Genomic DNA, 24,398 nt, shown 5'->3' with positions numbered 1-24,398 from the left:
TTGATTAGAAAGTATAACTATTTGATTGGAGAGTATAATAAATAATAGTAGAATGCAACTACTTGATCACGTACATTGAGTAACTTTTTGATAAAAAGTTGATCTTATACATAAACCTGTCTTGTATATTGAGATTAGGGATGTCAATGGGGCGGGTTTCGTGGGAGACCCGCCCCGCATCCGCCCCAAGTAGGCGGGGATGGAGGTAGGTTTGGTGGGTGATGGGGCGGGGATGGGTATAAAAATCGTACCCGCCATGGGTGATGGGGCGGGTGTGGATTTTGTGTTGAACCCGCCCCATCCCCGCCCGCTTCGCCCCATCCCCATCCGCCCCGCCCCATCCCCACTCTCCCCGCTTCATACCCGCCATGAGTGATGGCGTAAGTGTGAGTTTATTTGCATGTCTAAGAGATAATATGAATTTATGTGAGATTTTTAAGTTTTTTGTTTTGATATTTTTGTTATGACGGGTATTCTTTTTTTACTATATATGTTACTTTAGTCATAAGGTTTTTTTTTTCTTCCTAACGTTAACTTTCATTACTTTATATATATGACAAACTAAATAAGAAAAATTAGGCGGGTATTGGCGCGGGTATGGGGCGGGGATAAGAAGGGGATGGATACCCAGCTGGGTGGTGGGGCGGGGATGGATTTTAGTTTATACCCGTTGGGGCGGGGATGGGGATGGCTTTTGTACCCGCCATAGGTGATGGGGCGGGGATGGGGATGAAAATTTTAGGTGGGGATGAGGATGGAGGGACCTACATCCGCATCCGCCCCGCCCCATTGACATCCCTAATTGAGATGAGAGAGAAACTTAGAGAGAGAAAGAAACCTAAGAGGAAGAAGAAACCTAAGAGGAAAAAGAAATCTAAGAGACAAAACAACCCAGCGCCGCCTGCTAAATGTACCATCAACCATGAATCTCCTCCTTTTGAGCTCACCCCCTTACCAACCAAGCACCAAAACAGCCATTGTTCTTCAGTAAGTCAGTCATATCTCACCCCTTTTGGGTCGTCTCTTCCATTTTCTCTTAAAAATCAAGAAAATGGAACCCCTAAATTTGTAGATCTTGATTATTGTGGTTTAATGGTTACCCAAAACCGGCCAAATTATAGATCCACCGGGTACTTTTTTCTTCGATTTGATATCGTCTTCGGTGTAAAGTGCCATGTTCGAAGATCAGATCGAATATGTTATAAGTCGGGTGACGCGCGTGGGCAATCGAGTCCCTATCTTTACCCAGGTAAGTTTTCTAACCCTTTCTTAATTGAACAAATTTCTATTGCTCCGATTTCGTCGATCTGCCTTGGCTTTCTTCATGACTCTAATCTTGTTTTTTGTCACTTTTTCCCTATTGTAAATTGGAATTTATGGTATGTTTTTCATGTAAGCTATAAGCCCAATCTTTCTGAATTTAATGCTGGATTGTTGTACTTACTCAAACTTTACACACAGTCTGTCGGTCTTGTTAATTTTGATCATGCGGTATTACTTGCTAATTCTTCATGTTTGTTGGTTTCGTTGGATTGGACTGACATGGTGTTTGCTATTGAACATTTTAATCATAGTCTTTTTGGATTGAAGTTAATTAATGGGTTTCATTCTTTTAATGGGTGCTTTAATCCTTTCATTGAATGTTGTCAGATGTTTGTCTCGTGGGTAACTCTAGTAATGTTACCCTAGGCTGTGGTTGGCTATTAAAATCCTAGTCATATCACAGTCAGCTTACTCCCATCCAACTCAGCACCAAATTTTTGAAACCCCATTTTGAATTTGAAATTCAAAGTATTGAATTAACTTTTACCTTTTTATTTTCTGTGGTAAATTTCGTTATTTCCAATGTTCACCATTTTCATTGAAAGTTTGCAGATGAGAATGAAAAGCACTGCGGTTCTTGCTTATGGTTTTTGATTTTGTTTCAATCCCCGTTTCTGTGCGGCTATTTTTGTTCTTGCAGTTCTTGGAATTTCTTTCAGATGTAGTTTCTTTTTGTTATTTATGAAATTTCGATGATATCGAAGTTATTAAAAAAAAATGTATATAATTCATATATTTTCTGGAATGAAAGATTGTAAGCAATCGATTAATTTGTTTGTTTTATGGAATTAATAAAAAAAAGACTAAATTTTTTTTGAAGACGATGAATTATTTTGGAACAGATCAAAAAAAAGAGGGGGGAGGAAGGTTGAACTTCTGCTGTTTACAAGAATCGAACCCGCGTCTATCGTGATAGCAATGCTTTATTATAGGTGTAAGTGTGTAACCAGTGTGACAAGAGGGCGAACCCATTGCTATGTAGTTGTCAAAAATTTATTTGACCTGTATATCTGTATATAATTCATATATTTTCTGGAATGAAAGATGGTTAATAATCGATTAATTTGTTTGGTGTATGGAATTAATAAAAAAAAAGACTAAATGTTTTTTGAAGACGTTGAATTGTTTTGGAACAGATCCAAAAAAAGAGGTTGGGGGGGGGGGGGGGGGGGGAGTGTTGTACTTTTGCTGTTTACAAGAAATCGAACCCGCGTCTATCGTGATAACAATGCTTTATTATAGGCGTAAGTGTGTAACCAGTGTGACATGAGGGCGAACCCATTGATATGTAGTTGTCAAAAATTTATTTGACCTGTATATCTATAGTATAATATCAATAATACAAGTCCAAATATCTTATAATTAATGTTTATACATTTATGAATTTAATTTCATCCAAAGTTAAATATTTTTGTTACACTTGAAGTGTGTTATTTAATTCTGTAATACAACTCCATTTATGTTGTAATAAAAGTATATGTAGGTATAAAATAAACTTCATCCAGAATTTAATAAATTTTCTGGGCTAATATTTAAGCACCAAATGTGTACACAAAATGAAGTGTGTAACCAAAAGACCAATTTTCCATAGAACAACAGACTACATCTACCTGTACCTTTGCCCAACAAACTAAAGGCAGCCATATGATCAAAAAGTTATACATTGGCTACAAGCCATACTTGTGTGTAGCACCAATACACCAAAATACAAAATAATGTTCAACTAGCACCAACACAAAATAATGTTCAAGTACCACCAATACACCAAAAGTTGTACTCTAGTTAGTATTAGTAGAGAAACTAATACAATTAGTAGTTAATTTTGTACCTTTAGACATATATACCTTGGTGAAGTTCTTCATAGTTTCCCAAAATCCAAATCAAGAAATTCATCAAGAGTAATATCCGGACCACCAAAAAGTTCTTGAATCGTGAAACTAGGTTCTCTCATCGCATCGATCCAAGTTGTGTCATCTTGGTTTGGATCACCCATTAGATCATCTATAGCACGGTCCATTTGAACTAGACTTGAGGTGTTGTTGTTGTCGTTTTGCGTACCCTAGACTAGTTCTTCAATCGTGAATGCATCCTCCATTTGCAAATGTGCTTCTTGGAATCGGATTTTTATATCCGCATATGAATTACCTAAGGATTTCATTCCTTACCGGAATCGGAATTTTAAATCCGAATTGTGCATATCTCTTTTTATCAAAGTTTCCATATGAAAGTCTGCTCGTGGAATATTCAAGGTGGTAAACGTGACCAAGCTGTAGCTGAATTTGTAAATTTAAAGCTTCAATTAAACCAGACATTTGTTTCATTCTAGAAACTATGACCAGCAATACAAATAGTAAAACAATTGTAAAAGCACTCAATTTCCAAAAGCATCTTATAATCGATCCTTCCAATCATTGTGGTGGAATGTGGATCCTTTGGAACGAAGATAATATTAAGATAACTAGCAACACGATTACTGATAGATGTGCGCATCTAACGGTCTTTCACAAACCAACTAGCAACACTTTCTTAGTCATGGGCACCTATTGTCCAGCAAAAGAAATAGATAAAGATGTTTTTTGGGATGCACTTAAAGTTTTTTAGGACAATATGCCACTCCCTTGGCTTTTAATAGAGGACTTTAATGAACATCTCTCACCCGAGGATAAATTTGGTGGAAATCCAATTTCCTCACAACAATGTCATTGACTTCCTATCTTCCTGTCCAACCACAATGCATGTGATGTACCATGTCTACAAAGAGCATACTCTTGGAAATCCAACAGAGATGAATATCTCCTAGAACGTTTAGATAGAGCAATCATTGACCACCAGTTTTCAAGCTTATTTCCTGATAGTTTTGTCACATATGGCATCTTTTCAATATCAGACCACGCCCCAGTTTTCTTCGACACCAAAACTCCTTCCAACCATCAAAATCGGCTTTATAGACTCTAGAATCTATGGACCCTTGATAGTGATTCTCATGCAATCATTAAGAAACTTTGGAATACTAGAAGAACCGGCTCTCGCTTCTTTAGAATTAGAGAAAAGCTTTCCATTATTAAAACAAAACTCCGTGAATGGGCTCGAAACAAGTATGGCAACAATTTTCTTAAATTACAGAATAATATGGAAAAAATTCACGAACTTCAGACAAAACTTCTCAATCAACCTTATAACCCAATTCTTCGTGACCATTTACTCCGTATGGTGAAACAAAGAGAAAAGTTACTTTTAATTGGTCAAAGTACTTGGAAAATTCTACAAAAAACAATGGCTCACCCAAGGAGACAGAAATACACATTTTTTCCACCAAAGAGTCAAAAATCAATGTGCGAGAAACACAATCTATAGGCTTCAAAATGACTTAGGTCAATGGGACACTAACCCAACTACATTGTCTAATTCATTACTCCATGCTTTCAAAAATCGATTCACTTCTTCGTCACCCCCAGGGAGGATTTTTGATTTGTCTTTCCTCCCTACCTTTGTTTCTCAACAAGATCAAGAAAATTTACTCCTTCCCTTCACTGACGAAGAAATTAAAGATGCCTTCTTTGATATGAACCCACTCAAATCCCCAGGTTCTGATGGGTCCGGACCCAAATTTTTCCAAGCCTATTGGCCCATAGTTGGTCAAGAAGTTACCACAGCAGTTAAAAGTTTCTTCTACCATGGGAAACTTCCGCATGCTCTTAACCACACTATCATTGCTTTAATCCCGAAAAATGATAATCCGAAAAATCCAAACCATTTCAGACCAATTAGTCTTTGCAACACCCTTTATAAGGCCATATCCAAACTCTTGGTTAATAGATTATGCCCTATTCTCCAAGAACATATTAGCCCCTTTCAAAATGCTTTCACTCCCGAACATTCCATACACGACAATCTACTAATAGTACAAGAAATTCTAAACACCTTCCAAAAATCCAAATCTAAAATTGGTTGGTGTGCCCTTAAATTAGACATGGAAAAGGCTTATGATAGGATAGAATGAGATTTTTTGTGGTCAACCCTTACCGCCTTTGGTTTTCCAAACCAATGGATCCAGTGGGTAAATGCATGTGTCACTACAGTCTCCTACTCGCTCAAAATAAACGGATCAACTAAAGAACATTTTACCCCTTCCAGAGGTATTCGTCAAGGAGATCCGTTATCTCCCTACCTATTCATTTTATGCATGGAAGTTTTTATAATCATGTTAACTAATAGTACAAACCCAAAGAAAGGTATAGGCATCCGCTTAGCCCCTCACACTCAAAACGTTTCGTGTCTACTTTTTGCAGATGATAGCTTAATATTCGTTATAGCTACATCCTCTTCCTGTAACCTACTCAAAACAATTATCAACGAATTTTGCTCACTCTCAGGGAAATTAGTCAATTTTCATAAATCCGCAATTGTTTTCTCCAAACAGATTCAAAACCATAGAAGAGATAGTATAGCTAGCTCTTTTGCTATGACCAAATCTATGTCTCTAGGTAGATATTTAGGTGCATACTTCTCTTCGTATAAACCAACAAAAGCTGATTATAAAAACATAATGCTTAAGAATGAGACTAGAATTAACTCATGGCATGCAAATTACCTCTCCAAAGCAGGAAGAGCCATCCTCATCCAAAGTAATCTCGAGGCTTTACCAGCATATATATGTTCTTCCTTTCTCCTCCCACAAAAAACCTGTACTCAACTTGATGCGGTTCATAGAAATTTCTTTTGGAAACAAACTGCAAATTCTTCTTACACACCGCTTATTGCCTGGAATAAAATTTGTCAACCCAAAAGTCAAGGGGGTTTGGGCTTGCGTAGAACCATGCCTCTAAACCGTGCTTTTCTTACTAAACTAGGTTGGAAAATCCTTCAAAACGAAAATAGCCTTTGGGTCTCTATTATTAAAAAAAAAATATCTTCAGAACACTTCCTTCTTTCTTTATAAGCCTAAGCAAAAAGACTCGCCAATTTGGCATAGTATTCTAAATCAAAGAGAAATCTTGAGAAAAGGGATTCGTTGGAAAATTGGCAACGGTAAGTCTATTAATTTCTGGCTTGACAATTGGGTCATTCAGGATAATCTCATGAATTATTGTGATCGTACCATAGAAACTATTGATTGCAATCTACTAGTCTCAGATTTCATTCTCCCATCCAGTGAATGGAATTTGCCTAAACTATCAACCACCTTACCTCCAAATATGGTTCTAAAAATTCAAGGTCTTCCAATACTCTTAAATGATATGGAGGACACCCCGATATGGGGTGCTACTTCTTCAGGAAACTTCTCAGTCAAATCAGCAACTTGGATTGCTCACGATATCTAAGAAAACTCTCAGAAATGGGAATTTCATTGGATTTGGAAACTTGATATCCCTCCAAAGCTTGCAATATTTTTGTGGCAAATTTGTCACAAAAGCATCCCGGTTAGAGATATTTTACATAAGAGAAATATTCTTCCTTTTGACGTTTTCCCACTTTGTGAAACTTACATAGAAACAGTTAACCATCTTTTCCTTCAATGCCCATCTTCTAAGAAAATTTGGGATCTGAATCTCACTAAAGGTTGGTTGGATTTTTCCATCACTCAACACGATTTCTTTGATACTATTCAGTATTTAAGAAAATTTTCATTAACACTTTGTAAATTTATTTTTACTATTTGGTCTCTTTGGAAGGAAAGAAATGATTGCATTTTCAATAGTGCAACTTTCAATCAATACCGAGTGTTTTTTAAGGCTAACTCGACTTTTCATGAATGACAATTTAGATTGCAAATTGATCATCACCAACTCAAGGGTACCCCTCTCACTTCACACCCTCACACAACTACACTTCCTCCTCCTCCGGTGATGGTTCGTTGGTATCCCCTTCCATTGGATACCTTCAAACTTAACTTTGATGGTTCTTGTAAATCTTCTTCAGCAGCAACAGGAATCATTATCAGATACAACATTGGTCAACCTATTACGACATATACCTACAATCTTGGTCATTCTCAAGCCTTTATGGTCGAAGCTAGTGCTCTTCACAAAGGTATCCAAGAAGCCAAGCGACTCAATATCAGAAGACTATACATTGAAGGTGACAACCTTCTCATCATCAACTCAGTTAAAGGAATATGGTCAACTCCATGGAAGCTTCATAACATCATCATTGACATAAAAAGTCTCCTCCTCACTTTCAACATATGGGAAATTAAGCATATTTTCAGAGAAGCAAATAGAGCAGCCGACTGGATTGCAAATGTTGGACATCTTATTAGTGACAAAATGTTTATAGACCCTTGTAATAGCCCGCAATTACTTTCTATTCTTAGCAGTGATTACTTAGGAGTGACCCTCGAGCAGAGGGGCTCTTAATGAATTATTCTTCTTACCTTTCAAAAAAAAAAAAAAAAAATAATTACATAAACCTGTCTTATATAAACTTTTGTAATAGATTAGATATTGTTACTATTATATACTTGTAGCTCTTGTTAAATTATCCAACTTTTAATCTCATTGATAATGCTAATTTTTAACGTAAGTTACATTTTGGCTTAGGTCGTAAGCCCTTGACATCTAACAGTTATCAATGATGTACATCTTAGTGAGTCTAGTGACCTTTACCTATACTTCCTCCGTAACTAAATAGTTCACCATTTTGACTTTTAACACTATTCACTTATCTTGCTTTGACCTCAATTAAAACGGTGCAACTATTTAGGAACGGAGGAAATATATATATATTTAATTACTGAATTTAAGTCCGTGTAATACACGAGCTCTATTTACATGAGATTTTATAGTAAATTAAAGTTGAATCTCGTTGCGTTCAATGTACATTTTCATCTTATCCTAATTTCTTTTATACCTTAAGCAAAAGTACCCGTCATTCAATTTATCTCATTTAAAAAAAAATTATAAATTAAATTCACTAAAAAAATAGTTATAATTTAATTCACAAAAAACAAGTATTCTTATTTTAATTTACATCATCCAAGTGATCTAGCGGGATAAAAATTATTATTACCAAGTATATGTAGATTTTTTTTGGGTAAACTTATGGTAGTTTGTGGAGAACAAAACCTCAATATTTGTCAATTCTCATTCAAAAACCTAATTACTTACCACTTCATATTCTTCGATTCCTTACTATTACCTCCGTTTTAAAATGACTTTTACGGTTATTATTTGCATAAATATTAAGACAAAATTAAAAAAGTGAATAAAAAGGTGAGTGAATATAATAAAATATTTTCCTTCCGTCCCACATTACTCGTGGTGTGAGATAAAAAGGTAAATTACTCGTTACACATAAGTGGTGTGAGAGAAAAAATTACTCCCTCCGTCCCACATTACTCGTTACCAGGCCCGGCCCTAGGGGGTAGGCGAGGGGTGCGACCGCCTAGGGCCCAGGGCGAAAAGGGCCCAAAATAATTGTCTATCCAGTAATTTAGTACTAGTAATAAACAACACATTAAATACACATGTTATTTCCTTGGCCTAGGTAGAAAGTAACTTCAAAAGTTTTGATATCTACTAAGAGGCCTAGGGTTCGATACCCCTTACTAACTCTTTTATTTTATTTTTATTTTTGTGTTTTACGCTGAGTTTATGTACGTAGTATGTGACTTTTAGTACACAATTTGTGAGCAAAAAAATGCTTATTTGATGGACTATGGGTTTATAAGTTTTAAAATAGATAAGCATTTTAATGAAGACAAAATTAACTGATATTTTTATATGCTCAAAATGAACCTTTATTTAAAAAAAATATCTCTTTACGCATATTAATTATCTTGTAATTAAGTGAGTATTTATTTTATTGAAATATTTCAACGAATCGACTAGAGCCGTGTTTTGAAATTCTAGGATCATGCAAAGGAGATATAATAAGTTTTAATTGATTTGAATTCAACAATATAATGGATTTCACAAAAAAAAAAATATTTTAGTTAAAGACGTATTATTTTGGAAGGGCCCAAATCCCTTATTTCGCCTAGGGCCCTCAAAATGTCAGGACCGGGCCTGCTCGTTACACATACTTTTGTACAAAGTTTTAAGTGATAAGTGGTTGTGTGGTTATCAATTGTTATTTTATTAAAATTAGATGTGATAGGGGTTAGTGGTGTATTTTTCTAATTGAATGAGAGATGGTGTGAGGACCAAACTTTTTAGTGGAAGGAGAGAGACAATATAATAATTGTGGGGTCATTCATAATATAGAAGTGTAACAAGTATTGTGGGATGCACGGAAAAGGAATCTGTAACAAGTAATGTGGGACGGGGGAGTAAAAAAGTAAGAGAAGGTAAGCAGAAAGTTGTAAATATTGTGGGGTCATTCCTAATATAGAAGTGTAACAAGTATTGTGGGATGGACGAAAAAGGAATCTGTAACAAGTAATGTGGGACGGGGGAGTAAAAAAGTAAGAGAAGGTAAGCGGAAAGTTGTAAATATTGTGTGATAAGAGGGGTAAGATAATAAATTTTCAAGTCCAAAAATAGAATGGACTTGAAAATTTATTATCTTACCCCTCTTATCCCACGACATTTACAACTTTCTCTTACAATTTTACTCCATCCGTCCCACATTTCTTGTTACACTTTCCTTTTCCGTACGTCCCACAATACTTGTTACACTATAAAATGGACTAAGGCTTCGTTCTATTCAACTTATTTTGATTGAAATTATATTACCTGAACTTATTTGAAATTAACTGAACTTATATTAACTCATTTGGACTTATCTAAACTTATTTTATCTGAAAAAACTTATTTTGTCTGAAATAAACTTAGTTGTGTGTAAGTTATATTAACTGGCATGTGATGGTTCGGTATCATTTCCAAATTTTAGGTATCTTCGGTACCATCTTCGGTATCATTTGTTTTGACTTATTTCAAGTTCGTTATGCACGTCTATGGGTCATTTGGGTCGATATAGGTCATTTATGGCCAAAAATGGCATTTTCGATCCCAACCAAACAAACGAACTTATATCCACATTCTAAACCTTTTTCATAATTTATATGATTAGTTATATGATTCTAAGACTCATTTCAAGTTCGTTATGCACGCCTATGGTTCATTTGGGTCGATATAGGTCATTTATGGCCAAAAATGGCATTTTTGATCCCAACTACCAACAAACGAACCTATTTCCACATTCTAAACTTTATTAATGATTAATATGATTAATTTTATGTTTATGAAACTCATTTCAAGTTCGTTATGCACGCCTTTGGTTCACTTGGGTCGATATAGGCCATTTATGGCTAAAAATGGCATTTTCGATCCCAACTATCAACAAATGAACCTAATGACACTTTCTAAACCTTTTTTATGTTTTACATGCTTAGTTAGAGGTTACTAAGATTCATTTCAAGTTCTTTATGCACATCTTAGGCTCATTTGGCTCGATATAGGTACATATGACCTATAATGACCAAAACGAGCCTTAGATGTGCATAAATTTACCAAAGTAGATGAGAATGAGGATTGACAACCTAATACTAAGTGAATTAAACATGAAAAGCGTTTAGAATTCCTATTTTCGTTCATTAGTTGAGAGTTGGGAGGGAAAACGACTATTTTAGTCAGAATATGACATATAACGATCAAACGAGCCTTAAATGTGCATAAATTGACCAAAGTAGATGAGAATGAGGATTGGCAACCTAATACTAAGTATTTAAACATGTAAGAATTCCTATTTTGGTTCATTAGTTGAGAGTTGGGAGAGAAAATAGCTTTTATAGTCAAAATATGACATGTAAGGATCGAGCCTTAAATGTGCATAAATTGACCAAAGTAGAATAAGGATTGGCAACCTAATACTAAGTATTTTAAACATGTAAAGGGTTAATAATTCCTATTTTGGTTTATTAGTTGAGAGTTGGGAGCGAAAACAACTTTTATAGTCAAAATAGGACATGTAAGGATCGAAAGAGCCTTAAATGTGCATAAATTGACCAAAGTAGATGAGAATAAGGATTGGAAACCTAATACTAAGTATATTAAACATGTAAAGGGTTAATAATTCCTATTTGACAAAAATAATGCATAGATTTTACTAAAAGAAGAAAAGATTACCCGAGTCCCGGAAAGTAGTAGGTTTGGGTGTATAACAAGAAGATTATTGTCATGATTTACATTACTAGTTCCCTTGTTATCAAATTCTCCAATAAATCGTACGGAGTCTCCAGGCTCAATCACACTGTAGAACCTGCATAAGCAAGAACATGATTAACTATTTTAGACACAAAACTCGCCTTTTTTCCCCATCTCATAAGATCAAGAATTCTACTAGTTTAACTACAGTTCGAAATAAAGTAGGTAATGGCCACATATTGTAGTTATGTGGTGACTTGGAAAAGTGCAAAGGATGTCTTACTAATGTGATCACGTTGGGGAATTTAAAGGATAACCAAATACCGAGTTGAATATTAGCATGTCATAACTTCAGTATTTAGAAGGAAATTCAAGTCACGTATACTATTAGTGTATCACGCTGCATTTCTGTTTGACCTTTGGTAGAAAACATTATCTGGTCTCGAACCAAAGCTGACCCTTCAACTAAAATTGCATTCTCTACTTAATCTAGAAGTTAAAGCAGGTTAGCTTTCAGTGCCAGTTCGAAATTTTATTATTTGTAGATAACTCTAAAAGATACACGCAGATTAACGGGGCTACGCATAGCCGAGTGTTAGGTTATGATACATATGACAAAACATAAATCATGCGGAAAACCTTAATGCCAGGAAACATATTATTTACACATAATCATTTAGCATAATTTAGGAGTATACACTTTGTAGCGTGCCCTCCCTAGCTGCGCCCGAACCGAACAAGAACAAGTCTTTAGGACTCCAAATGTCGTCCCTCCGTAGATAGTCCACAGTACGTCCGGATCCGCCTCAAGTTAGACCAACTAGAATCGCCCTTAAGGTTACTAGGAATTTGGGCTATTGTGTTTGCACGTGTATGGCTGATTTTTCTTTCAAAAACTTACCCTTTGAATACTTTAATTGTATCTATAAATTATGACCCTAGGCACTTATTTATAGAGGTATGGAAAAGGAATTATAATCCTATTAGGATATTAATTAGTTTAATTAGAATCCTGCTAGGACTCTATTAAATAATCATTATCTAATAGTTTTAGGATTTAATCATATTTCGAATCCCGATTGCTTTAGGATTCCCGCACGAGCATTGCACGAGCACCGTACACCCGCGCAAGCCTTGCGGCCCACGCTAGGCGCACAGCGCTCGGCCCACAGCTGTTGTGCTCTCGCGCGCGCGCCCCAGGCCTTCGCTGGGCCTGGCCTTGCGCTGGGCCTGGTCGAGGCTTGGCGTGCGATGGTGCGTGTGGCTCGCTGGGCGATGGCCTGGCTTCGTGCTGGGCCTTCGTCTAGCGGGCCTCGTCCGATGCTAATTCGTACGATACGCTTCCGATTAAATTCCCGATTCCGGAATTCATTTCCGATACGAACAATATTTAATATTTCCGATTCCGGAATTAATTTCCGTTTCGAATAAATATTTAATATTTCCGTTTCCGGAATTATTTTCCGATTCCGATAATATTTCCGATTCTGACAATATTTCCGTTTTCGGCAATATTTCCGATTCCGGCAATATTTCCATTTCCGATAATATTTTCCGATACGTACCATGTTGCCGTTTCCGGCAACATCTACGACTTGGATAATATTTATTTTTCCGATACGATCCATATTTCCGTTTCCGGCAATATCATCGTTTCCGGAGTATTCACTTGCTTGTGACGATCTCAGCTCCCACTGAAACCAAGATCCGTCGATTCCGAATATCCATAGATAGAGTATTTAATGCCATTAAATACTTGATCCGTTTACGTACTATTTGTGTGACCCTACGGGTTCAGTCAAGAGTAAGATGTGGATTAATATCATTAATTCCACTTGAACTGAAGCGGCCTCTAGCTAGGCATTCAACTCACTTGATCTCACTGAATTATTAACTTGTTAATTAATACTGAACCGCATTTATTAGACTTAACATTGAATGCATACTTAGACCAAGGGCATTATTTCCTTCACCGAGAAGCCCAGATTTTAAAATGGCAGGAGTCTGACCCAGTATCCTATAATCTGAATGCAGGAGATGGAGTTTACCTTCTGCACAATGTCAGCACCCAGACGTTCATCAGGGTCTTCAAGCTTCTCCTTAATAGAAGGTACACAAGTTTAGAGATGAACAAGAGCAGCACCACCACCAGGAACAATGCCTTCCTCTATGGCAGCAAAAGTTACATTCTTTGCATCCTCAATTCGCAGTTTACGGTCTTCAAGCTCAGTTTCTGTGGCTGCACCAACCTTTATAACAGCAACTCCTCCAGAAAGTTTGGCAACTCTTTCAGCAAGCTTCTCAGAATCATAAACAGAGTCGGTTGCAAACAATTCTTTCTTAAGCTGTGCAATTCTAGCCTGAAGTTCATCTTTGGATGCGGCATCAGCAATAAGGGTGGTGTTATCCTTGGTGATTGTCACCTTCCTTGCCAAACCAAGTTGTTCGATAGATGTGCTCTCCACCTTTAATCCCAAATCATTGGCCTGGAACTCCGCACCTGGATAACAACTTACAAATTAATACTTAAGCAACTAAATCGTCAACTTAAATGAGCAATGGAAGTAGCCACAAGCTTATGACATAAATAAGGCCACAATTATTTGGTTTCTCAAGATAGATTCCCAAAAATCAAAATTCTTCTCACCAAGTTGGAACTCTTAGAACTATCTACGAATCAATCCCAAAGAACCAATCTACATGAGAACACATCAGCAGTTATGACATTATAACCAAATGCTCAGTATCCATGAAAGGAAAGGTTGTCTGTATAGTCTAACTTTACGGTGGGTCACAAAGCTCAGGTTATGTCTACTCATGACCGGTGGACTGCTTCTTTACCAGATAAAGGAAAAAGATGCACCCAATATCTTTAGCATGAATCCTCAACAACAAAAATTCTCACACACGAAAAAGTATCAAATTTCACCTGCAGATATTGTACTCTGCATAACAAAAAAAAAGAATACCTGTTTGCAGTGAGCTTAAGTGCTCGCTGCTGTATATCAAACTGCAAATCTTCAAGGCCCCTTGCTTTCTTAAGAAAATATTTTGTAGTTTTCTTCTTTTAGCCAAAAATTTAAGCAGCTACAACAGAAATATTACACAATGACAACAGTAGAATGTAAAGAAATTAGAGTGAGTTAAGTGAAGATGAATTATACTGCAGAAAATCAAAGGATATTATAACAAAATGAAAGTAAGACACAAGTTTAAAACACTCACATGAGAGATAGAGGCTGCCACATACAACTATCTTGGATAATGAAAGTATATCTGTAGACACCTACTTTTGTCCCCATTCCCGAAAGGGAATGTTCGATGATGAGAACATAAATATCCACTTGGCAACGCATCTCTTATAAAATAACGGATCTCAATCACCCTTTCATTTCAGCCAAAGCTGCTATTTATAGAAACCTGCTAAGAATAGTAACTGCCGTAAAAGGTAGTTGTTAAAAGTGGCAAAGTCATAAAAGATAGAAACCTGTCAGAATTAGGTGTTGCACTCCAACATAAATCCTAAAAGAGATAGAATTTGCATTCCTGGTATAATTCGAAAATAAGAGTTACGTATTAATTAAATTCCTAACGAACCTAGAGTTCGTAACGGGCCCAGACGCATTCCGTCATAAGTTAATACGCACTAAAGGACTCGGATAAATCTCAAAAGCTCCGTGTTCTAAGAGTCCAAATCTGACAAAGAACTCGGCCCAACTCCCATTTTCAACGCCTGGGTCTGGGCGCCGAAATCTTTGGCGCCCAGCCCTGGGCGCTGAAAACGCCTGGGGCCGTTTTATCTCCGGATTCGTTTTGGATTCGTATCTTAAAATCTATCTTTCCACACACTCTTTTCCTATAAATACAGCCTAAAACCGACGTGAAATAACACACAATTCCATAATCTGAGTATTGACTCTAGCCTTAAGCCTAAGCCTCACGCTGCGAAATTGATCCGGCGTTCTGTCGCAATCGACCCAAAAGTCGAACATAACGCATCCTGCCCCTTGTAGCTTGATGAATTAAGCCTAAATACTGGAACATTGCTTGGAAACCCGAGATTCGCTATATAAAAGGAGAAATAGCAAAGCTAAGTGGTTAGTTTTCTGAGAACCACAACACACCTCTCAAGGGTGCGTTGTAATGTGTCCCTCATATGATTTAATCGCTTTCATCACCCTTTTATAAAATTGTCAAACTATTAATTTGATTGATCTATCACGCCTAATAAGATAATACCCTGGACAATTGAATTATCATGCTAGGTACCTTAAATCAATCTAAATAAGATAATCACGATCGATTTAGTATTATGTGTTGCATATTGCTAAAATCAATTCAGAATAGTTTAATAGTTTAACGCATGTCCCTTCAATTATTTATGCTGAGCTAGTAAGGATAACCTGCCTCTGGAGTATTATCGATGAGCACTCCTCTCGGTAGTTATAGTCCCCCGAACTCTCAATCTCTGCCCTACGGGTGTACGTTAAGCGATCCCCACACCAGGGATCACAAGGGAACCTATGGCCGTCGTGGTCGAACATAATGGCACTCCCTTTATGTCACGATAACCGGGTTTTGTCAGTTTCTCTCATTGTCGTTAAAAACTGAATGGCGACTCCTATATTACTAGTCGATTGGGTGTAAACTCACAGGAGATCCAATTACACTTGATTTGACAACGTCACGCCTACGAGGGACGAGGTCACGCATTAGCCTCGTGCTTTTTCGACCCCCTCACAGTGGCGACTCCACTGGGGACGTTAATGAAATACCCGTGCTCGTAGGTAATCAAAATAGCCGAAGGGTGAAACGATCCTACCCCACGTTTATTTCCCTATCAAGTTGGGACGACCTGAAAATCAGCATATTAATGTGAACGGACAGAACCGCATAACGAATCTTGGCTCCCTTGGCATGTTTCATCTCGGGAGTTGGGAATAAGGATTCCCATCGCCACCTGGGGGGTGCATACGCTTCGAATGTTGTCCACTCGGCACTTTCACTAGTAGTACACCTATCCCAAACCAAATCGCTCGCCCACTAGGTCCCTCTCATTGGTGCATGCCCCCTTGGCTTACATCGTGATTGGCCTCTTGGGACGAAATTCGCTCGTGAATGCACTTCCCCGACCAGGGCATGTGTTGGATCAACGATAGAGGAGGTACCAAGCCGGCACAAATATTACCCATAGAAGCCTATCATAAACTACGTGACATATTATTTTGCTTCATGTTGTAATGTTAGTTGTGTGTAGCGAATTATGTGATTGTGTGTGACAAATAATACTAGAAAACCAACGACCCTAAAAATTGCCCAAACATTCATAAACACCAATTCGCCAAAGAGTTATACTAAAATACGTGTTCCGCGGCCCCGGGCGATCGCCACAAAAATAAGCGACCCCCAGGACAGCCTGTAACGGATTCCACAACGCTGCATAACGCGTAAAGGACGTCATTAGGCAAGCACGTAAAATTAAGTCGTATGTACGAAAAAAGGATAGACGAACAGAATACGAGTACCAGTCAGGGACGCATTTTCAGCGCCCCTGGCTGGGCGCCAATCATTTTCAACGCCCCTGCTGGGCGCTGAAGTTGCTGCCTGGCCTTTTGGTCAGGCACAGCAGCCTCGGTACCTGCGCATAAAGTTTACGTAGCAATAAAAAAAATTCCGTAACAAATTTGCTACGAGGACGTATGAAAAAAGGCACTCGATTATAAGAACGACTTATAAAATAAACAACTCCTTGTGTCGTTATTAGGCCTCCTATGACGACAATGTTCGGCACCAAAACCGAGCATGCTAATTAAAATGACCTTGAATCACTACTAGAATATAGACATCTAACGACAACATATTAAAGACAAAGTCAAGAGTCAATTGTTAAATGGTATACGCGCTGAAATACTACGAGAAGAAATTAAGTTCCTCGTAATTGATGAGCAGGAAAAAGAAAAAAGAAAATATAAATAAATTTGTTCATCGTTATTCCCCATATCTGGAGCTCGACTATTAACTTACAAATTACAAAGGCAGCCTCAAATTTCAACCTAAAGCCCAAGTGTATGATTCTCTAATCCTTATATGGAGTACATACTATACCTCTCTCTCTTTCCTATATGCTTCAGTGATTTTTCCCCTTCAAATTGGGATCCGAGGGTCGATTTAGTTTTTTGGTTCAATTGATTGAGGAAGTTGAGTTAAGATGTGGTTGTATCTCCATCTCTCCCCGCCGATTCTGCTAGCAGCTTTCAGGAGGCATCTTTCCATTGGTATTTTGCCTCTTTGTTTCTAAATTACGATTTCTATACCTCAACAAGAGGATTTAGGTTTTGGGTTTGCTCTTAAACTTGTGTTCCTTTTTCACGCAAATTAATCATGAATCTAGGTTTTGTATATGGCTATGAATTATTTCGCATTATTAATTGCTACTTACATATATGGGTTATTGTTTATGGTTTTGCTAATGTAAAGTTCAATTCCAATTTAACCAATTCGTTATTTGGGTAAATCAATTTTTGCTACAAGTTGTGAAGCTATGCCCATTTGCGCTAGTTATAACGAGATTATGTCCATTTATCCGAAACAGAAGGTTGATTAACGAATTTCTTGGTTCCCATATGTTTCTTTCACTCTATAATTGTAACTTTTAAGGTTCTTGTAATCTATAATATTGATTCTGAGATACTTTATACTATTATAGTGAGTTATTGATTCACCTAAAGCTGCAGGAGTAGGAGCTTGAAAACTCATCAAATTTTCGAGATCGGCATCACGGCATGGAAAGGATTATTCTACGTTTTGGTATGTTCATGACCTTAATTTGGGTACTCGATCTAAGATTTTATTTTACTTTTTTTATCATGTTTATTTGTAATTTTTACATTAAATTGTAGGTTATAAAGTTCTTATTATGTGATCTTAGGATTTATTTGTCGATTGTTGCAATCATTACTGAAAGTTAGTGTCCTCTTACATGATGCCTTTAATTGTTCACATTATTGGTAGTCTTTTATTGTTCTATTGGATATATAAATTCGGTTCTCTTAGCTTATGTAAAATTACAAGTTCTGCACTTAACTTTGACCAACCAAAGATTTGTTGACTGGAAATCATCAACATGTAACTCAGTTCTCATTAAAACTATTGCTTCATATGCATAATTCTTAGACTTTTCTCTTTCAAGTTTCGTTTTTCTCTCACCTAGCTCCGTTGGAGTCTTTTGTGTCTATAAAGATGTTTTTCAGGTTTTCTTTTCAGCTTCTATTTAGTTATACCATCTCTGGACTTTTTGTTTTTCCTCTTGAATTTAGACCTGTAGATGCATATTCATGCCCTTTATAGCTGACCAGTAATAAGAATAAGCTTGCTGCTATGTTTATTCCTTTAGTTGTTACTGAATGTCAGAAGGCTTCCACTCGACTATTGTTGTTCCTTAGTTCTAGTATAAGATAGGATATCATGTCTTAGGCTTGTGGTGGCTATGGTTTATGTTAATCTCACAAAACTCTCTGAATAAAATCTCACAAAACTCTCTGAATAAAATCTCACAAAACTCTCTGAACCCTCTAAAACCTAATTGATAAAAAATTTCCTCTCTAGTTCTATGTTCCCGAATACCATGGCGGCGAGGGTTCATTGGATAATTTTTTGCAAACCTAAATTCTACTCTCCTTCCGCATATTTATAGAGGGTCCTTTCTCATCTCAATCGGCTTCGACAGGGACTCCGAAGGCTTGAGTAAAATGGTGCGATATTGAAAAGGTAATGAGATTGGTGGAGGTGGCCGGTAGCTTTCTATGACATGAGATTGGTGAGTTAACTTATTAGTCAATTATTAATCCATTAATAAGTATTGTGAATGGTTATTAACAAGAATTGAATATCTTATATATTTAATAAAGTACTTTAATATCAGTTCACAATTAAAGTTATTTTCATAGAAATCAATCTACAATTGGAATTATCAGTATGATAATATCTCATATTTATATTCTGTTTTCGTTTTAGTCATTAGCAAGTTTAATTTACATTATCTTGATTCGTTGCTGAATTGGCAGAATTGCATTTGATCATAATCGGGATTTGTGAATTTACTCCTTTTGTGTTTATCCTTTATATCTCATATTTACTTCTTTTTTTTTTATTTCTTTTCGGATTGACATTAAATCATGGGTCTTGATATTCATATTAATGGAACAAAGATGTTTCGAAGTTTGTGAGTTGGGTCCTTAATATGCTTATTACTATAGACTTTGGTCATCAAGTTTAATAACTTTAAGTATCTTCATGTTATTCAAGTTTGGTTCAGCTCACAGTCAATTCCGTTGGAGACCTTGGAGTGATTTTGTATCTCTAAAGGTGTGTTCAGGTTATTTGTCCAACTTTTTTATTTATTTACATCATCTCTGAAAATTTCCCACTTGATTGCCTTCAAAAACTCAACCAATGCTTAATCAAGGCTTTAAAAACCGATCATTTATTAGCACATTGTAGGTCCTATTTTTATTCACTTGTATATATATATATATATATATATATATATATATATATATATATATATATATATATATATATATATATATATATATATATATATATATATATATATATATATATATATTAGCTCTAAAGTGATCACTTGCACGTTCTTGTATGACAGGAGTAAGATCAGAAAGCAAGCACACTCCAATTTGGCTCAAAAATCCTTCAATAATGGCTGTTTGGCACGACGTGCTCGGTTTTTTCATTTGCCACTAATGTGTGTGTTGTGTCATACCTCTTTAGGTATACATGTATTCTCCTTATGTGATTCGCAATTATAATATTTCATAAATTAAGTAGCAAGCCATACAATTGGAAACTTAGTTCTTGTCTCTTTTTCCTAATCTTTTGAGGCAAATGTTGGAATTTTAGCTCAATTTGGGAGGTCTTAATTTTTTTGTTGATAAATTAGTGTGGGCATTAATTACATCTTTCTGTATATGATACTTTGACAATTGGCCTTAATTAGAGCTTTCGCTAATATGTATGTTGTTAACTTTTTTTTTTTTGCATCAGGTGTTCAAGAAGTTAAATCCGAGAAGTAACACAGAAAACAACTAATATAGCACCATTAGATTCTCATTTCCAGCAGTAAGCTTCTCCACCAAAACACTGTCAGCAACTGGCATTTCCTGTATAACAGGTACATGTTCAACTACTTTCTTAGCAACCTCGTGCTCCTTTTCAAACAACTCCTTAGTTTCCTTAAAATTAACCTCAATTTTTTGCAATGCGTAAAGTTTTGCATTCTCTTGTGTTTTAGCTTCTTCCATATCAACCTGCTAATAAAGAACCCTCACTCAAGATTCAATTTTCTCAGTTTTCAAAATCTCCACCTAGACAATCAATAATCAATATTAGCAGCTTGTACATTAAGGGAAGCTATAACACATTCAATATCATCACATTGGCTATCATCATGACTTCAATGTTTTGGGAAATAAGGAGGGTTTAGTGAGATGTAGGAAGTCAGATTATAACTTGAGAAAATTTGATGGGATGGGGAAGGTAGGCTGACGATTTAAGTATTATTAATAGTTTAAGTGGGCCTTTATTATTTATGAACCGTGATACCAATGTAATAAGAGGTTAAAGTTGATGAAAAAATATGCAATATCATTATAGTAGATCAGAAATGAAACTTCCATTGAAGCAAGCCTGACATTTAGGAATCCGATAGATAATTAATAGATTCATGATGTCAAACAATCTTAGCATTATAATGGTGTCCTAATCCCAGTTGGTAGTTTGAATCAACACGAAGTTAAATGATACACCCTAATCAAATTATGTAACTCTAGGAATAGTGCGACAGTTGGTGGTTTGAGTCCACATGAAGCTGCTCTTTTTCAATTATAGGACTTTTCTATTTGTTGTTACCTAAGTCATAGGAGTTCCTGGTTGTCTAGTCGTTGATAGCTGGCTAATTTTCTAATTATGAGATCAAATTGAAAAAGATTTGAGTCTTATTATCAAGGGTTGGATATAGATTTAATGGTACTAGAATTTTGTTCTCATTTTTTTAAATACCAGTAAGTAGAAAATTTTCTCCAAGTGAAATTTAATAGCAAGTAACATAATTTCTGCATCACTAAACACTATAGCAGGCAGACTAGACGTGGACCCAACTTATATGAAGGATTTTCTAAGAATAACATTATGCTCTTCACCCGATGAAAACACAACAAACCAAACCAATCTATTATAGCCTGATATGTGTAATGTTAGTCATTATTAATCAGTTCTGATGTTTGCTTTTGATGTGATGATGTGATCGAAATTTATAGGTAATGATTCTGCAGTTAATAAAATCAGTTTTTGGTTGTTTTTAAAATTTAAACCGATGTTGCTTCACTTTACTATGTATTTTTTTATTCTTCTCCTACTTAATATAAAATCTTTCAAAATTCGGTCCTAAACTTCCTCTGCAGTTTTTAAGCTTATTTATTAAATTTAATTAAGAGATTATAACTTTGACAGTTGGCCTTAATTGGAGCTTCCCGTGTATTATATTAATAGCCATGTTGTAGTAGGAAATTCAAAAAACAATGGAAGAAGAACCAACACTTTCCTATGAACAGGTACTTTTTTCTTCATTTATATCTTTTTTGGTTTTATTTTTACTTTCCCATGCCATGGTATTTAACTTTTTGCTTCTTTATATAGGTAGCACAAAAGGTATTTAAGTCGAAGTCTCGTGATCGGGTTTTGGAGGTAGAATAATACTTAAAGAAATATCATGACCACAACCAAGTAGGGCGGAACTTTAATCTAAGTTGAAAGAGGCAAATAAACAAAATCATGTTCTAAAGAACCAATCGCGTGGATACGGTACAAGAAGCAAACAATGCACTTAAGAGTCGGTTGATCGAGTTCAGTTGAAGATGAGATTAATGAGCTTAAACTCTTAAAGCATTTATATTAGTGTTCTTACAATGCTTTTCAAGAGATGACACTCCAAGAGAAAACACTTCAACTAGTTAGATTTACTTTGTTCTATTAGGTTAAACAAGAGTTACTCATCTTTTAGCTTTTTTAGAGGGGATGTGATTTTTGGTTTCATGTAACTTAAAATTCTTTTGTCAAAAATATTTTGGGTAATGAAATTTTCATTTGTTTTAATTGATTTATAGTTATCTATCACAGGAAAAATGTAGGTGCTTCGAAAAGCGCAAATAATATTATTATGATTGTAATATTAACGACATAATAGTTGGTCGTTATTGCCAAAATCCAAAAAAAATTACCGTTGGGAAGGACATTTTACGAGGGATGTTTTGGTCGTTATTGCTTAATTGATCATCGTGAATAAGTATTTAACGACGCATTATTGTTTCGTCGTTAAGCATTAACGACGAATTATCGGTTCGTCATTCGTCGTTACCAATTAACGACGAAACAGTAATTCGTCGTCAATAAAAGTTATTTATTAACGACGAACGTCGTCGTTAAAGCCAATAACGACGGAACCTGTTACAACGAACATCATGACCGTCGTTAAAAGTTTTAACGACGAAAATTGAGGCTTTTAACGACGAAATTGTTCGTCGTTAAATGTCCTATTTCTAGTAGTGAATGTCACATGGGCAAAGTATTCAAAAAATGATGTTCGAATAAAGTGTTCAAAAAATAATGTTCGAATAAAAAATAAATAAATCCGAGTCTAGACTAGGCTATGCCAAAGTACAATCTAAATCCTAAGTGTTAGTTGTCTTATACATAGAATCGGTCCTAATGCTTGGTGTCGCTCTGCAAGTTAAAAGGTTAAACCATATTGAGTCTCCCTTCCTAACATTTAAAAGAAATCAATAAGCACCCATATGTAATTGTCATCCCTTGCTAAGAATCTACGGCCTCAATACTCTCTCTCACCAATAAAAAGAATATATTATGTAATTCAAGTATTTGCAAAATGGAAACAGTCACATTCTGAAAATCATTCTTCCATAGTCGCACAACCCCCAAAGTGAGCCTAAGGTGTCAATACCATTGGCAAAAAAAATAAAAATAAAAAAAATTAATGGCCTCAAGGCTTATGATCACATTGGGTCACGACTATCATAGTCCTCTCGAGCCACTCGCTCCTTGAAGTACTCCTAAGTACAGACTAAAAGATTTTCCATGAATGCAACATGACGAACCATGAAAATACCCAAGTCGGCATGCCATAAGGCTACCATTGGGGGTAAAGCAATACACACTAAGAGGGAAGCCGCACTAATGATTCTAGTCTTGCAAAAATGAAAATTCGATCTCCCCAACTAACTACCTTGCCAACATTAAGCAAAATGGCGCATGACAAATGAACACCCAAGGGTTAAAATCTAAAGTGTCAACCAACGAAAGTTATGGTCCAATTGGCCTAAGTCTGAAAGTCGCTTGGTCAAGTATTATAGGCTTACGCCACGTCATTATTTTGAGTCTAGGCCACCTCCTTGTATTCATACACGGGTTATAATCAGAAAAATTAATGAAAGTTCGAGTCTAAATCACAACTTCCAATTAAATCCCGGAAACTGGAATCTGAAAAGAAGCAAAAAAATTATTTTCGATGTAATTCTTTCGTTAATTTTCAATAAAACATTTTACGAAACGACTAAATACGCTTGCAAAGTAAGACAATTTAAAGGTCCATCCTAGGCCTACTAAAATTAAAGGTCCACTATAGGCCTACCAAACGAGGCTCACTTAGTCTCGCCTCGTGACTCAAAGACCACAACCATCTACCTTTTAGCCCAAATAAAAGGGGGAGAAATCCCAAGCAAAAAAGAAAAAAGAGAAAGAGAAAAGGGAGAGCGAAAAGAGCGAGCCATGAAATACTTAGCCCGTACCTCCCAAAGTGCGAAATTTACCCAAGTAAACGAAGGAAAAGAATTGAGTCAACCAATCCAAATCATACCAAAAAAACTACATAAAGTTCTACGACCTTCTACCCTTTCCAAT

At 36.1% G+C, this 24,398-nt stretch overlaps 2 protein-coding genes and 1 long non-coding RNA gene across 6 annotated transcripts in view; 1 reads left to right on the top strand and 2 right to left on the bottom strand.

Annotated features, from left to right (window-relative positions):
• Positions 1-666: 666 nt before the first annotated feature.
• Positions 667-7,832, top strand: LOC130464017 (uncharacterized). Of its 4 annotated transcripts, none has more exons than XM_056833358.1 (2): positions 667-1,249; positions 7,088-7,832. In XM_056833358.1, exons 1-2 carry the CDS (start codon positions 682-684, stop codon positions 7,168-7,170), a joined length of 651 nt encoding a protein of 216 aa, XP_056689336.1. In that variant the 5' UTR covers positions 667-681; the 3' UTR covers positions 7,171-7,832. The 4 variants fall into 4 exon arrangements, with proteins under 4 accessions (XP_056689336.1, XP_056689337.1, XP_056689335.1 ...); XM_056833359.1 differs by lacking the exon at positions 7,088-7,832 and adding an exon at positions 2,166-2,470; XM_056833357.1 differs by lacking the exon at positions 7,088-7,832 and adding an exon at positions 1,876-2,093.
• Positions 7,833-11,505: 3,673 nt separating this feature from the next.
• Positions 11,506-14,359, bottom strand: LOC130463453 (ruBisCO large subunit-binding protein subunit alpha, chloroplastic-like). Its single transcript, XM_056832587.1, has 4 exons — positions 14,338-14,359; positions 13,595-13,908; positions 13,457-13,507; positions 11,506-11,523 (listed from the first exon to the last, which is right to left on the bottom strand). The coding sequence occupies exons 1-4, from the start codon at positions 14,357-14,359 to the stop codon at positions 11,506-11,508; spliced, it is 405 nt and encodes a 134-aa protein (XP_056688565.1).
• A 16-nt stretch (positions 14,360-14,375) lies between these two features.
• Positions 14,376-24,398, bottom strand: part of LOC130463989 (uncharacterized) — a 35,719-nt gene continuing 25,696 nt past the window's right edge. Inside the window, exons 2-3 of the long non-coding RNA XR_008924272.1 lie at positions 14,634-14,684; positions 14,376-14,495 (exon numbers count right to left, since the gene is read on the bottom strand). This is a non-coding gene — a long non-coding RNA (uncharacterized lncRNA). The remainder of the gene's footprint in view (positions 14,496-14,633; positions 14,685-24,398) is intronic.

This window comes from Spinacia oleracea, chromosome 6 (genome assembly GCF_020520425.1).
Source record: "Spinacia oleracea cultivar Varoflay chromosome 6, BTI_SOV_V1, whole genome shotgun sequence".
Taxonomy (NCBI): Eukaryota; Viridiplantae; Streptophyta; class Magnoliopsida; order Caryophyllales; family Amaranthaceae; genus Spinacia; species Spinacia oleracea.
This window is presented reverse-complemented; position numbering and strand designations above follow the sequence as displayed.